The sequence below is a fragment of the Chenopodium album genome, chromosome 2, assembly GCF_948465745.1.
Source record: "Chenopodium album chromosome 2, dcCheAlbu1.1, whole genome shotgun sequence".
Taxonomy (NCBI): Eukaryota; Viridiplantae; Streptophyta; class Magnoliopsida; order Caryophyllales; family Amaranthaceae; genus Chenopodium; species Chenopodium album.
In genome coordinates this window covers 7,249,510-7,265,310 of record NC_137835.1, presented here as the reverse complement: position 1 = coordinate 7,265,310, position 15,801 = coordinate 7,249,510, and the positions used below count along the sequence as shown (strand labels likewise).

General features: G+C 30.5%; 1 protein-coding gene across 2 annotated transcripts; it reads left to right on the top strand.

Moving 5' to 3' along the window:
• The first annotated feature begins 8,763 nt into the window (after window positions 1–8,763).
• LOC145581535 (putative trehalose-phosphate phosphatase F) lies at window positions 8,764–15,517 on the top strand. Of its 2 annotated transcripts, none has more exons than XM_081638550.1 (13): window positions 8,764–8,991; window positions 12,366–12,465; window positions 12,584–13,090; window positions 13,449–13,589; window positions 13,688–13,759; window positions 13,852–13,974; window positions 14,059–14,115; window positions 14,210–14,311; window positions 14,401–14,478; window positions 14,593–14,662; window positions 14,828–14,898; window positions 14,987–15,079; window positions 15,193–15,517. In XM_081638550.1, the coding sequence occupies exons 3-13, from the start codon at window positions 12,806–12,808 to the stop codon at window positions 15,259–15,261; spliced, it is 1,161 nt and encodes a 386-aa protein (XP_081494676.1). In that variant the 5' UTR covers window positions 8,764–8,991; window positions 12,366–12,465; window positions 12,584–12,805; the 3' UTR covers window positions 15,262–15,517. The 2 variants fall into 2 exon arrangements, with proteins under 2 accessions (XP_081494676.1, XP_081494668.1); XM_081638542.1 differs by having other exon boundaries at window positions 12,577–13,090.
• Window positions 15,518–15,801: the final 284 nt, after the last annotated feature.

The following is a 15,801-nucleotide window of genomic DNA, read 5'->3' as shown; positions in this document are numbered from 1 at the left end:
TTCTATTTTGCATATTGTCATAGTAATTTTTGGTGAAACTTCCTTTGGGTTTATAAAGTGAACTTTTTCTTTTTGAAAATGGGTGCGGCTCAATTTCACATCAAACAATTTGTTCAAAATTACCTATTATATTTTATTTAATTTCGATATTATTGTAATCATAAGAAAAATAAATTAAGTACATAAAAACTAATTAAAAACACGCATATGTTGACTATTTTGTGATGGTCCATCTTTTATACGTACTTAAAATGAGAATTAAAAAAAAAAAACAAGCTCAACTTCTCATATATTATTCTCCAAGTGACACGGACATATATAGTATACTTGTACTCCCTCCGTTCCTTTGTGTTCTTCCATTTGTAATTTTGATACTATTTATAATTTGAGAGAATTTTCTAAATTGCTTTTAATGTATAAAACATAATATATTCATGTAGAGCCTTATTTGATTCGTCTCATGCAATAAATAATTCATTAATATTTTATTATTAAATTTTTTTACTAATAAGTAACTAATGATATTAATGATCAAAGATTTGTATTAATAAACGTAAGGTCTAAATGAAAAGAACATGTAGGGATGGAGACTCGGAGAGATTACATAAGGTATTAAGGTTTATCGTAGAGAAAAACTTTTAAATAAAAGGAGTTAAAGGGGAGTATATATGACAAATCAAAGCAAAAGCAACTAAGCAAGTCCATCTCCGATCCGCCGACTATTACCTGAAAGTGTAATTAGGCACCGACATGGACAAATCTTTAGACGTGCATGATTTTACGCAAAAAAAATGACCAATTATTTCTATGAAATAGTGCATGTAAGGTACAATCATAACCATTTTCTCTTTATATTGTTCAATGTAACAAAAGTCATTGACAACGTTAAGAAACGACTAGCACTATCTAGGTTGTTTGGTGTAAGCGTGTAACATGATATTGACATCATTAACAATTATTAAGATGTTGTCCTTTGGCTAATTGTGACGGTTAAAGCTTACTTGTTTAACCATTACATTATTACTTGGTGTTGACTGTTAAATAGGTTATCAATCAAGACAGCTTTTATAATGAATTAGTGATTACGAAAGACTTCTCTAGCTCTCTTAGAATTTAATGTTTAAAGTTATGACCGTGTTTATTTTTCAGTAAAATATATATACATCTTAAGTTTGTACATTTTTACATCAAATTAATATTTTTGAACTTCTTTTACTTATTACTCGTATTAGGCTACTTCCAATTATAAAAACTAATTATGACGTACAAATGCATGGAATAATAGTAAGAAGTATTTATTAAATGGCCGTTGTGCTAGAAATAATCTTCACGGGTAGTCATACACTCATACATACATGGTACGGTGTATCAAGTGATTATGATGGAGATATTAGTATTGCGTTGTTGGCCTATTATTATGATGTTGTACCCGTAGTAGCGTGCAGTACAACACATGAATTGAAGTTGGTGGAATTGTAAACCTTAGCTTGAGGTTGAAGGGCTGCCAATTAAGCCATTTCTTACATTACACTTATACCTTTGATGCTTAGAAGTTAGGAGCCACGGAGCTGATACATATAGTGATGTAATATTACCATATTTGCTAGTCTAATTGTCGCCTTGCGTGTTGTCTAGCTCAATTAAACGAGTACTATGTGATTAATATCATTGTACTACGTACCATATATTTAAAACATTAAAAATAAAAAACTTCCTTATAATACATCAATGAATACACATAATCAAATTGTTTCCTTTTTTTTGTTTTCAACAATTTAGGGCAGTACGAAAATATATATATATATAATCGATCCCAGGATCTCCTGGAATCGAGAGGAATGCTCTAACCACTTGAGCTATACCTCACTCTTATGTAAATAATTATAGTGGTAGTAGAAGACAACAATATACTTAGTAGATTAGAGAGTGACAGCACAAAATCAAGGCAGCCAATTGCAAAAAAATAACTATGATATGAGGCGAAATGTTGTCGTGTGAAACAAAAAACCTAAAACTCTAAAAGCAACCCATAAAAAATGGGCACCAATTTTTTTTTTTTTTTTTTTTTTTTTTTTTAAGGAAAATGGGCACCAATTTAAACAAACGTTAGTGCTTTTCTAAGAGATTGATGGAACTTTTTTATTTTCTTACAAATCTAAAAGGTCCCACTAATAATTAATTAAACTACTTCTTAGTAAGAAACTACAAAATTGATGTGGACCTTATGAAATGAAAATGAGAAGTGATGAGGAGCTGACTCAGATGTAACCCATTTTATTGTATTGTAACCCTGTTTACATCAATGTAGGGAAGAAAACTAAAAAGGAAGTGAAAATAAAAATAAAAATAAAAGGCTACTGTAGTACTTTTGAATGGGATTCTAGCCCATAATTTGTTTGGAAACAAGATAGTGACTACTTTTGCTTGTCGATCTCAATTTGTTTACTATTTTGTACTATCTATATTTATTAGTTATATATGCAAATTAAATTAAATCTACTCTACAATAATTAGAACGACTTTTTAAACCTTAAAAGTTAGGGCTTGAGGTTGAAGGATATTATAGGCATTTATTACAAATGAATAAGTTTTTTCTCATATAATATATACTACCTCCGTTACACATTATGTGCAACGATTTGACATAAAACAGAGAGGGAAATTGTCTAATCGTTGCACATAACCTGTAACGGAGGTAGTACATTTGTTTTCATGTATTTTATATTTACTCTCTTGTTATTTTCATATTCTACCCACATATATGATCGAGAGGTCTATTTCTTAAATTCTCCTTGATTTTTGTTACTATAATACAACTATATACTTTGTAAGTAATTAAATCATATTTAAGATGATTAAATAATAAGAATTGGAAGTAGTATACACTTAGCTTTTAATAATCTCTTAGCTTAGCTTTTTCATTTGGAAATTCAAGCATATACTAATTGTATAAATAAACAGTATTTTTTTTAGGTGCTTAATATAAATCTTTGATTGTTATTAATTTATATGATTACCTAATTTGAAACAAAATTATCAAAGTAATCAGAGTATGTTATAATAATATAATTAGGACAAATTAATTTTAAAGTTTTATGTATTCAACTAGAATTGTTTTAGGCCTTACATACGAGTAGTATAGCAAAATATGTTCTCTTAAAAAGGTACTCCATAAGCCCATATATAGCAATGTGTATCATATGAACATGCATACCTTACCCAAAGTTGATTTATATATATAATTATATAGTTGATTAAGAATGATGGTGATCAAGTTTTCGTATTATATTTCAGTAATCATCACCCGAGAATAAAAGTAATCCAAATCCACGGTAATAGTGGGATTCTCGAAGACAATTTTCAAAGGAAGTACATAATTAGTTGTCAGCTCAATTTTTCAACTCATACGGCTCAGCTAGCGCAATACATGCATGATACATGCATTGCTTTTCAGGGTAAAAACTAATTATAAGTCAAACCCTTTTTAGGATCATCTTTTTATAATTACCTTTTCCAAATTCATCAGCTTTTTGGGTTTATTTCAATCTTTAAGTAATACTTGTCTTCTATACTTTAATGATTCACATAAAGGGAATCATACTACTATTGAATTTACAATGTTTTATGGAATATTCCATTTTAATTTTTAAATCAATACATGGTACTTGATGCTTTTATGTACTCACTATGTATTAAAATAGATTTTTTTTTTTTTTTTTTTTTTTTTTTTTTTTTTTTTTTTCCGTTTTAATCAATAATTTCGGACTACTATCACACTATCTGTTAGCTAAAATATTCAAGGCAAACAACTAACACTAATTAATATACTATTTAGTCATCAAATGAGCAAATATACAACAAGCTAACAGTCAATAAGTGATTATAAAAACATTAATATGAATAAAAATTAGAGAGTGGTAATATATTTTAACTTGAATAGTTAACTAACTAAATGATCTCTAGTTGATTGTCGGTGGTTGATAGTAGAAGATCAACAAATTCTACAAAACATACCAAAATTAACGCCCTTTCACCATGTTCGACGAAGTCCATCGTTGATCGAGTCATTTGATCTATATATAGAATTATGCATCATTATTCTCCAACCTAGGAAAAGCAGGTGAGAATATCTTGTATCAAGGAACTCCAATAGGCAATAGCATTTTCCTAGAGCCTTGTTCTTGCTACGTATTTGTTTAAGGTCAAGGTGCCATTTTTTCGCCGACCTCTTGTTTATTGGACCGGTTGGTACATAGAATTATAATACATGTAGCAAGATTCCCTTAATAATATTGAAAGAAGTTTTAGCATTGACTTAAAACAAAAACCAAATGATAGGCAATTTTTAGTAAACGCATACTTTTCACATTGATCCAAATAACTAAGTATTTCGATCATAAGATCATTATACAACAAATATATACTTTTTTTTAATTTTTTTATTTTTATACTTGACTTGTTATGACTTATATATGCACTATTTTTATCATTTGCTCTCCTTTTAACCCATAATTATGTGAAAAGACTAAACATAACCACATGAAATGGTGTAATATATATCTAATACATATTATCAACTTATCTAGCTAATTCCTATAATTGAATAATTGATACTTTGATAAAATTGTAATTTGTTAAAAATAGGTCAAATGATAAAATAAACAAGGAAAATAATTATTTTAAATATTTATTGTCACTACATGGTTTGAACAAGAGACCTATAATTTGAAACGAATTAATATTTACCAATCTATATACTAACGCAAAACAAAAACTAATAACAAAGCCTTATTAATTAAACACATATACAAAAGTCATTACACACACATCACTCTAGCTATGATGACATAGCAAGATCAAGAGTACTATTATTTTTATTATCTTTAATAAACGCGTAAAAGTTTTAATTTTTTTTAAAAAAATAATATTGAATAAATAAATCTTTAAATATACTTATCATTATAGTTCACGTCTTCACCTAGCTACACCTTGGAAATTCTTTTTTTTTTTCCTCTGAAACTCTTCCAATTATATATAAAAATTTACAACGTAGAATATATAATGTAATCAATTATTCTTTTTACTGAAGTTTTTTCTCCTTTGCAATACGTTCCAATATTTTTACCTCCAAGTACTTTAATTTGAATAAATCAATACAATATACTCCCCCCTTTCTTTAGTTTTAGATGACACAAGCTATTAATTTAACTACTTTTTTCCCCCTTTTTTTTAAAAAAAAAAAAAAAAAAAAACACTACCTATTTTTTTTTTGACAAAATCAATTTAACTACTTTTTTTTTTTTTTTTTTTTTGAGGGAAATCAATTTAACTACTTAAACCTTCACAATATTGATGATATTCAAAATCTTATAAAAATACTACGGACGCGACCAATGATTAAAGTGATACTATTATATATATATATAAAAAAAAAACAAAAAAAAACATTTCGAATAGAGATAATCAATGAGCCAATAAGGAATTAGATTCTTGCATAAATTAAATGCGTAAATGTGAGAGAAATGACCAAATGAGATGCATGCTTTGGGGTTTGGAGGGAGAATATGGAATCGACCCAGGCCAAAAGATCTTCATGTTCCTCATAATTTACGCCTACGTGCTTGGAGTAACGTCTGTTTATAGTTGAACATTTTGTCTGTTTTTCTTTATTTTTATTCATTTTTCTTGCCAATGCATGTCTAACGGTGTGTTTAGATTGAAGGAAATGGAGGGAAAGGAGGGGAAGAGAAATGGAAAGATGGAGTACCTTTTATTTGGATAGCAAATGAGGAAGGGAGGGAATCAGAGAAGAGAGAAATGGAAGAATTAAATTGTTGGAAATTAATCCCTTCAATAATGGAGAGATTTGGAAGGAAAACTCACTATTCTTCCCTCCCCTTCTTTTCCTTCCCCTTTCTTTATCCAAACAAATTGTAAAAGAAATTAGGGCTTTAATGTATAATCGCCTTAACTATTCACAAACTAATCGCAAAGCGTCATAAATTATGTCATGGAGTATAGAAAGAAAATTTAATCATTTGTCTTTAAGTATCTAGGTTTATAATACTTCGTATTATACAACTTACATAATATTACACAGTTAAATCCAGAGACCCCACTTGATCATGGAACAAGGAAATTTTTTTCCTCTAAAATGAAGCTTTTTTCCTAAAAAAATTAAGTTTTTTTTTTTTTTTTTTTTTTTTTTTTTTTTTTTTTTTCTGCTTAAAATTTACTCACTTGACCCCATTAAAATTTGTAAATTGTTATTTGACTCCGTTAAAAAAAAAAAAAAAAAAAAAACCGTCACTGGTTAAATCTTCAACAAGTAAATGATTTAGATGCTAAATCATTATAAATAAATTCATAACTTTACGGAAAATTAAGTATGAAGCAAATCCCTATTTTAGTTTAGTTGCCAAATGTTCCTTATGCTCTTACGTTGGTTTATACACTACTCTTGCAATTATAACACAAAACAACAACAAATGTTATATGCATTTATCCATTATTAGACAATATATATTAGCGGAACTTTATTACTTTAATTATTATATGATCATTTAAGTGACAAGTGAGGTGTGATATTGCAATAAGAGTGAATGTTGGATCGTATGATGATGAGTTAGTTATGATTTGGCATTTTGGCATCAATCAACGAACACATAATAGTTGGCAAAGACACCAGCTTTCGGTTGGTTTTGTAGGAGGAGGCAACGTCGGTCGTCGATGGTGAAAACTGAAAAGTCAAACGTGTTAATATCATCTGACACTAGACCACGTCACGCATTATTGTGCTCCTCCATTGCTTCCGCATTCCTCTTTCTCATTTACACGTGTTTTTTTTTTTTTATTTTATTTTATTTATTACTCATTTATACTTTGGCAATGTTAAATTGTCATTCCAAGAGTAGTGAAATAGCTACTTTAATTTACTGGTAGCATAATTTAGTTGTTAAGTTCTTTTTTTTTTTTTTTTTTTTTTTTTTTTGAAACATAGTTGTTAAGTTCTTTAATTTACCTTGAATCACTATTTCACTTGACACTGACATCTAATAAAAAGACTCGTACATGAAAAATTATTGCCGAAAATGGGGCCTAATATGCAAAAGTAAGCTCTTAATTACATTAACTACTCCACCTTTATGCCATATATTTTTCTTACTATTTTTTTTTATTATGGTAATAAATACTCCATAGTAAACAGGATATTTTCCCATTTTTGCATTCAAGTCTTAATCGTCATCTTTCTTAATTCGTTTATTTGAGCCTTTCGGTCGTTATGGTTATGTGGTACGACTAATTTAGATGTTCCTTTTTTTTTCCCCTAATGATACATGTAGCAAAAACGTCATGCAGCTCACCACCGTTAATCTGTTATACAAGTATTGTGTAATTTAAATCAGTAAATATCACTGACCAACAATAAGAAAATATCACTCGACACTACATCAATTATCTCACATTAATAGTTGACCTAAGTCATACTTCGTAATTGATAATTAAATATTGATGTACTACTCCGTATTACTAACAAAATAGATACTCCAATCATATTAAATTCATTCATTTTAGTTCTTATAAGTTTGTACGAATTACTAATGAGTTGTGTGTTTATTTCAATTCATAGCTAAATATTATACATGCTATTCAAATTAAATAAGTCATAATTATTTTAGGGCCAATAAGTTTAAAAACTTCCTGTATTATTGCTTCTCTACTCCCTAATTGGGTCAATTCCTCATGTACCAAATAATTGATACGATCATGATTTGGACCACTTATATACTATGTATTAAAGAAGCTAGAGTGACTCTAAGGTGAAACACAACGTATAATGTGTAAGGTAATTTATATATTAAAAAAAAACCTACAATGAAAGTGATATCTTATGAAGTCACGATAAAGCAAACCAGCCAGAACAGTATACGCTGTACTCATATCAAAAGTATTGTGAACAAGTATATATGTTTAAGATTGCGTATAGCTTTCAACTAAGTTACCGTGTTTTGGCATCTCTTTTGTAAAGAAAGGTGCATAAATGTTAAATCATTAAAAGTGTTGTGATGATTCATGAATAAGACCATCATTTTTTTTTTCTTTCAACATTGTTATCTGATATTATATATAAAAGTGATTGCTAGGACTTAAGAGAATAATATATACAAACTAAAGTATCAAAAATATTTACTCACATGAAATAAGAATCACATCTTCCTACATTAATTAGCATCTTTAATGTATTAAAAAAATTACTATTAAAGAATAATAGTATATGAATTTATGAAAAGGCAACCAAACAAATCAAATTAAAAAAAAACTCATTTCTTACTAATGTCCACCTCAATGCAACCATCCTAATCACATCATATAATTCATGAGATTTTATATCAATGCAACAATTTGAAATCTTCTATATGTGTGATTAGCTTATGATTATCACCTAATGTGTATTCAAGGCTGAAGTTAATCTTGATAGAATATTATGCTAATTTAACCCTAAAGTTGGTGAAGTACATACACAAGTGACACTCATATTAGTCATATTTTTTAGGAGTGATGAATATTTTATAATCATAAATCATAATTATAATTTTAATACAAGTAGGTAAGATTGAAATATACATATACACATATAATATTGAAATTAAAAACCGATAAAAAGTAATGTGAAAAATATTCTTTCTAATTAGAGAAAAAAAAGCCCGTCCAAATTTCCTTGTAAAGCACGTCTTCTAGAAAACCTATGAAAGTCTATAAATACAAAGAGTTTTTTGCAAAATTTGTCTCTCTTCTCTCAATTCATTTCTCGCTTTCTAATTTCCTTTTTCTTCAGCCGTCTTTCCTTCGCTTCAAAAGCTCGTTTCTTTCTCCTTCATTCCCGTTTTTCCTCCCGTTTCTTTCAGATTATAAGGCGTTTCTTTTAAGGCTTCGTTCTCAAATTGCCAATCTTTCAGATTAATTCTGCATTTTCGACCTCAATTGATTCAGGTAAAATGGTGCAAATTTTGTTTTCTTCTTTAATGATCTTGAAAGTTTTAATCTTTTTGATAATTTGTATATATTTTATGATCCAATGTTGTTTAATTATCGATAAAATGATGTTGAATTTGGCATTGTAATTATGTTTTAATCAATTTTAGATCTGATTTTTTTTTTTTCATTTTTGTTTATGCAATTTTCTAATCATGTTTATGGTTGTTGTTGTTGATGGTTAATAATGACAGCTGTTGATTTAATTTCTTTTAATTAATTATTTCCGTGATTCATAAAATTAATAAAGATTAATTTATTTTTGGTGAAACATGCAAATCAGCTGACTTTCATTAATGGTGAAATCTATGCCCTTTTGTTTAACTTATGAAGAAGTAATTGATTTGTGCATTTTGGCGGTGAACGTGGCGCATGTTGGGTGATTTATTATTATTCATACCTTTTTTGTTTAATTATTTTTTGGTTCTATGTTTCATAGATGTATAGAATAACTCAATAAAGTATTAATTTTGTGGTGGTAGTTCTTAACTTTATTTTTTCCCCGGAAATTTGGTGGTTGAATTAATGAGTTAATTTGTTTATTTGGGTGCTTCTAAAGGTAGAAGCTTGACTTTTTCTTGTAAATTTGTTTTTAACTAACTTGTCAAAAATTAATTATTTCTTGATTATATTCTAGGCTACATCAATTTTAATTAATATGCAATTGAAAAATCAATAGCGTTTTAATCACAAGCAATTATTGCATGGTCGAAGATCACTACCCGTGAGAGTTTGTTGATTTCTTTGATTAATTTAGTCTTGCAAGTTTTAGTCTTTACCATTAATAACTGGGATATAAAAAGTGGGTCCCATTTCTAATAAACGACTAAGAAAATGACAATTAGTACTTGCAATTTTTTAGTCATGGAAAATGATAGTTTACCCAACCCCCAATTACGTTAGAAAAAAGAAAAATGTATTTATTTCAGGTGGTCTTTGTTTTTGTTCCAAGAGCCATACATCATACATGTATATTATTACAGTGACCTGAAATAGTATATGGTACGGGTCGGTCCATAGAAATGGTTTAGTTTAGTACTCCTCATTAGCATAAGTTTGGAAGTTTGTTCTTGAACATTGCTTGAAAATGACCAAGTTTCCACAAACATTCATGTCTTAATCATTAAAATTTTACATTATTAATTTAGTCAGCTGTTATTTTCTTTCTTAATCACAACGTTTTGTGGGTATTAATTAATTAATTAATTAAATAGAGCATTAAACTAATTGCTAGCTGTAGCCTTTTCCCCTTTTATGCTTTGCCTAATTTATGTCACACTCAAGTCTAGCTAATATTATTTGATTTTGATATTATACAAGTATATATTAATGGTTAATATCAATTTTAAAATATGAATTAGTTATCAAATCATGCTGCATCTTCTAATAAGTTTGTGCACCAATCGTACTTGTAATTGTTTGGCAATAGAATTTTAGACGCCTTTTTATTGTAGGAGTGTACTACTTATAGGAAAAAGTTTATAAAGGAGAAGACTTTGTGCAAGATGTTTCAAAATTATCTTGGGTGTTATTGACTTTCAGCCAAGTTACATTGTCAAAAGTTTGGTCTATATTGAATTTCAACTTTATATGTGTGATTGTCATGTTTAATTAATATTTAAAGCCTTTCCAACTCAAGGGCTGCTGTGATGATATGCATATATACCTGCCTTGTCTTTTTCTCAAATATGCACATTTCAACTGTTATACTTCCTATTATTTATGGTGTCAATGAATTAGTATGTACTCCGTCCATCCCAAATTGCTAGCTATCCACATACGGTTGATAAGAATGGCCTTTCTATGACTTGGATAGATTTGGAAAAAAACTGCATATCATATCTTCTTTGCAATACAAAGGAAACTGAAAGCTGCTTAATTAGCCCCTCTTCTAACACCCCCCCCCCCCCCCACCCCACCCCAAGGAAATCGAAAGCTTGTTTTGGAGAACCCGACAATTTAAACCCTAATAATACTTCCATAGTTCGGATAACCATAATGTGGAGGCTTATTTTAGGTTGGAGAGATTACGATATTTTCTGATGGACTGTCTTCCATCTTGGCCTTTTCTATTCCTAATGGTATGGCTATAGGAACAGGTTAGTCCAAGGATACTTTCCACTGTTGGTGTCTCTTAGCTTCTTGTGGTTTTAAACTAGATGTAGGAATTGAAGGTGTTTTTTTCCTGAATACCAGCTGGAAACTTTTAACGTATGTATATCAAATATCAACACTATATTGGAAGTTTATATATAATGTATAATAATATGCTATGTTGGCTTTTCTTACCACATTACAGATGAAATTAAAATTTCACTGCATAATTCTTTGAGTCTAACTCTTTAATTTCTCAGGATTTATTCTGTTTTAACACAGAGTGTGGGGATTTATAAGTGGTCCATTTATTTCTTATATGTTTTTTTTTGTTGTCTTTTATAAAATTTTTTGTACAATCAACTTTGTTTTTACAACCTACAGTGACAATTCATTTGAAGTAATTCCATAATTTTTCTGTAATGTGTATTAATGTGCCGACTGCTTGAGTTCTGGTGACATAGCTGTGAATAGTTTCTTTGGGACAAAGTGGACCAAATTATTAAGAGTAGCATATTAAATGTGTACCTTACTTCTTTTTTTTTTTTATATAATAAGGGTATTGAGGGCTTTCCTCTTTCTTTTCCACATGTTTGGTCCTTCAAAAATTTTACTCTAAACTTTATAATCCTACCAACTGGCATGTGACATTGGATTTTTTTTTGCCATTACTTTGAAATCTTTGAGAAGATTTACTTCCTCGTATGTAAGTAAGTACATTTACATGATTACATGCTTTTGTAAGCTAATACATCTTATTTAGTTAATTTCTTTTAGCTAGTAGTGATCCAACTCTGCTTTGAAACTTGGAAATTTACACAAAAAAAAGCATTGTTTATGTCGAGTTTATGATATGGTGTATCATAGTTACATGGTCATTTAGATTGTGTGTATCATCGGTAGTTGAGCGTATATATATGGGTTGTATAAATGAATAGAATAGGAGAAATAAACCAAGCTTAGAAAGGTGATGGTCATTAATTAATTTATTGCTGAATAAATGATGGTCACTACTTGGTTGCTAGGCCCATAACTTTTTGCATGTTTCCCCAATCTACAAAGTTGTCCCCTCCCTACACCAACTTATCTTTCCTTTGTTAGTGCCACTTCCATTGCAAGAAGTGACAATGTAAGGATTGACAAAACAAAAAAATATATATATATTATGCAACCACATTGTGTGTGATTGCGACTTTTAAGCGTGCACTTAGTTAAGCTAATTGCATGCTTTGCTTCAGGATCAAACAAAGGAATTAAACTTCCCTGTGTTATTTAAGCTGGGAGGAAATGATTTGCAGCTATCTTGTGTAAATGCAGCTTAGGATTCGAGATGACAAGGTACTTTATTGTGCAGATTTCACATTTGTATTGTATTATGTTGTTCTTATTTTTTTGATTCCATGCATTTAACAATTTGGAATTGATAGATATGTTTATTGCTTTTACTAGTCTCCAGGGAATGTTTGCTTGATGGACAGTTCTTCAAGTTGCAGCGATAAGAAAACGTTAAAGAAGTGGTTTTTCATCGATAAGAGGGTTGGATAGTTGAGCTTTTAGCTAATTCATCATTTTCTTAGCTCAATTTCTATATTCTGATTAGTTAATACATTCATATAAGAAGCCAAGTTAGTCTCCAGTTTTAAGGTACCCTTTACTAGCGAAACTGGATTCGTTGGACATGATTTCAGGCCAAACCTCACCTGTTCTAACTGATCCCACTCCCATCAATGAGAGAGTAGGTATTCATCCAAGCCTAATGCCTTACTCACATACTGGAACATCGTTCTCAAAGGGGTTGTATATACCGATTCCTAAGAAAAAATCTGGCGAGCTTGAAGATGCTATGTCTAGTGGTTGGTTAGATGCCATGAAGTCTTCTTCCCCTCCTCGCAAGAAGCTGCTAAAGGACTTCAATATTGGGGTTGCTTCAGATGACGCTGATTTTGTTTACTCTTCTTGGATGGTAACACATTTTCCTCATTAGTTTAATAGTTCCTCTGTTTTTTTAGTTGACACTATTTGACATTTACAGTACATACAAACTATGCTTTGACTAGCTTTTGTGATTTATAGCTGCGATAAAACATAGTCAAGCGAGATCTTGTTTGAATCATCTCAATATATATGTTTATTAATAACCACTTTTTATAATTTTTCAATGTCGAGAATTAGAGATATTAATCGTTAAAATACTGCTTTGACAAACGTAATAAAAGAAATGTGTCAACTATATAAAAATGGAGTTAGTATATTAGTAGCAAGTGTGCATTGGCTTTATTATAATAAGTTTATAATTTGTTTTTGTTTTTCTTATTCTACAGAAGAAGCATCCATCTGCCTTGACTTCATTTGAGCAAATCTTCGGTTCTGCTGAGGGTAAGAAGATTGCAATTTTTTTGGACTATGATGGGACCCTTTCTCCCATTGTCGACGACCCTGATCGTGCACTTATGTCTGATGATGTAAGGATCTCTAATTGTTGGTAATCTATTGTTATTTTACTTTATTTGTATTTATAGCTTTGTCTAAATCATCTCTGCAAAATTTGTCAAATAACCAGATGCGCTCTGCTGTGAGAAATGTTGCCAAGTATTTTCCAACAGCGATAATCAGTGGAAGAAATCGTGACAAGGTAATTAATAAAGCCATATCTCGATCTTTATTTTCAGACATGCTCCGGTGCTATTGAGATTAATGTATAGTCTTCCTTGTGCATTTCCTCAGGTATGTGAGTTGGTAGGTCTAGCCGAATTACACTATGCCGGTAGTCATGGGATGGATATAATGAGCCCAGTGCACAAAGTGTCTGATGGCAATTCTAACACTAATAACTCTACTGACAAGCAGGTGAGATTTGGAGCCTTTACTTCAATGTAAAATTGACATATATGGTATCGATTTTATTTACATCCATCTGTTTTGCTTTTGCAGGATAAAGAAGTTAGTTTGTTTCAGCCTGCTAGTGAATTTTTACCCATGATCGATAAGGTGGGTTATTTCTTGCATTTAAAATTTTTCTTGCCACTTATTGGGTTAACATGTTATTGAATATGCAGCTAACGTTTGTCATCCATCGTTTCAGGTTTTTAAAACCCTTGTTGACATGACTAAGGATATTAAAGGAGCAAAAGTTGAGAACCACAAGTTTTGTGCATCTGTACATTACCGTAATGTTGATGAGAAAGTGAGTAAATTACATTGATTTTTTTTAAACAAATGACTCTCTAATTATGACATTACCTTACTGTATCTGCTTTGTAATCTGAACTGCAGAATTGGCCTACTATTGCTCAGCTTGTTCATGACATTCTCAAAAGTTATCCTCGCTTACATTTAACTCACGGGCGAAAGGTACTGGCAGGCATCTCAGCAATTTCTTCTCTAGTTTTCTGTCTTAGAGACTTTTGGCAAAAGTGAGCTATGCGGGTTTTGATGTGTGTTTGGCAACTGATTTATAATATGCAGGTTTTAGAGGTTCGACCCGTTATTGATTGGGATAAGGGGAAAGCAGTCGAATTTCTGCTTGAATCCCTTGGTACTTTCCACCTCTCTCACTATGCTTCTTTTTTTTATGTCTTTTCCCCCAACCCCAGGCCTGGCTGCCTCAGGCGAGGTCAAGCCCCTCTTCTGTTGGCAAAATGTCTGCATTGTGAAATGTTTTTTTAAAAATTCTTGTATCTTTTGAACAAATATAATGCAGGCCTAAGTGATTGTGACGATGTGCTGCCGATTTTCATAGGAGATGACAAGACTGATGAAGATGCATTTAAGGTGTGCATATAATATTGCTACACATTTTATCCTCAAATTTTTACTGTTAAACAACGTCGTAGTAAATGTCTGGTTTAATTTATGTTAGGTGCTACGGAATGGAAACCAAGGTTATGGTATTCTAGTATCCCCAATCCCAAAAGAAACCAAAGCATTCTATTCTCTCAGGGACACTTCAGAGGTAGTTAATCTTTTGCCTTAAATTTATTATTTACTTATGTGAACCTCAAATTATGTTCATTCAGGCAACAAGTATCTGATCTTTGTATATTATATACTACTTGGGATGAGCAGGTTAAGCAATTTTTGGAGGTTTTAGTGCAGTGGAAGGAGCAGCACAGTACAAAGAGCAGCACAAATTAATTTATAGGCTTTATGATTATATATTTTTAGGCTAGTGATAAGAATTTTAATTATATGCAGCAAAGGCTGCCTGCATTTTTCACAAGTTCCAGTTGAAGCCTGTGATCTTGGTTTCTTCTTTTCTAAGCTTTTATTTTCTCGAAAATTTTCCATGTCTTTCCCACCTTCACAAGTAAATGTATGTTTAAGGGTGGAGAGCAATCTCAATTATAATCTTTGTCAAGTGATTAATCCCAAGGCTTTTGTGTTTGTTGTAGTGTTGTGTTTCTGCCTCGTCCCCTCACTCACCCCACCTCTCATATGGAGCGTTTGCATTCTAAAGTGCCTTCCATTTTTTTCTTGTGCAACCCAACTACCATAAATCTTTTCTTTTCAAGTTTGTGGTTTTATTAATATATTGTGTTAGAGTGTAACACCTTAGAAATTCCTTTAATTTAAAATACATGTTTTGCCCTGTATAAAACTTTAAATAGGAATATCTAAGACATTACCGCCACCGTGAAAACGGTTAAGGCAATTATCAAAGATACACAGCGGAAG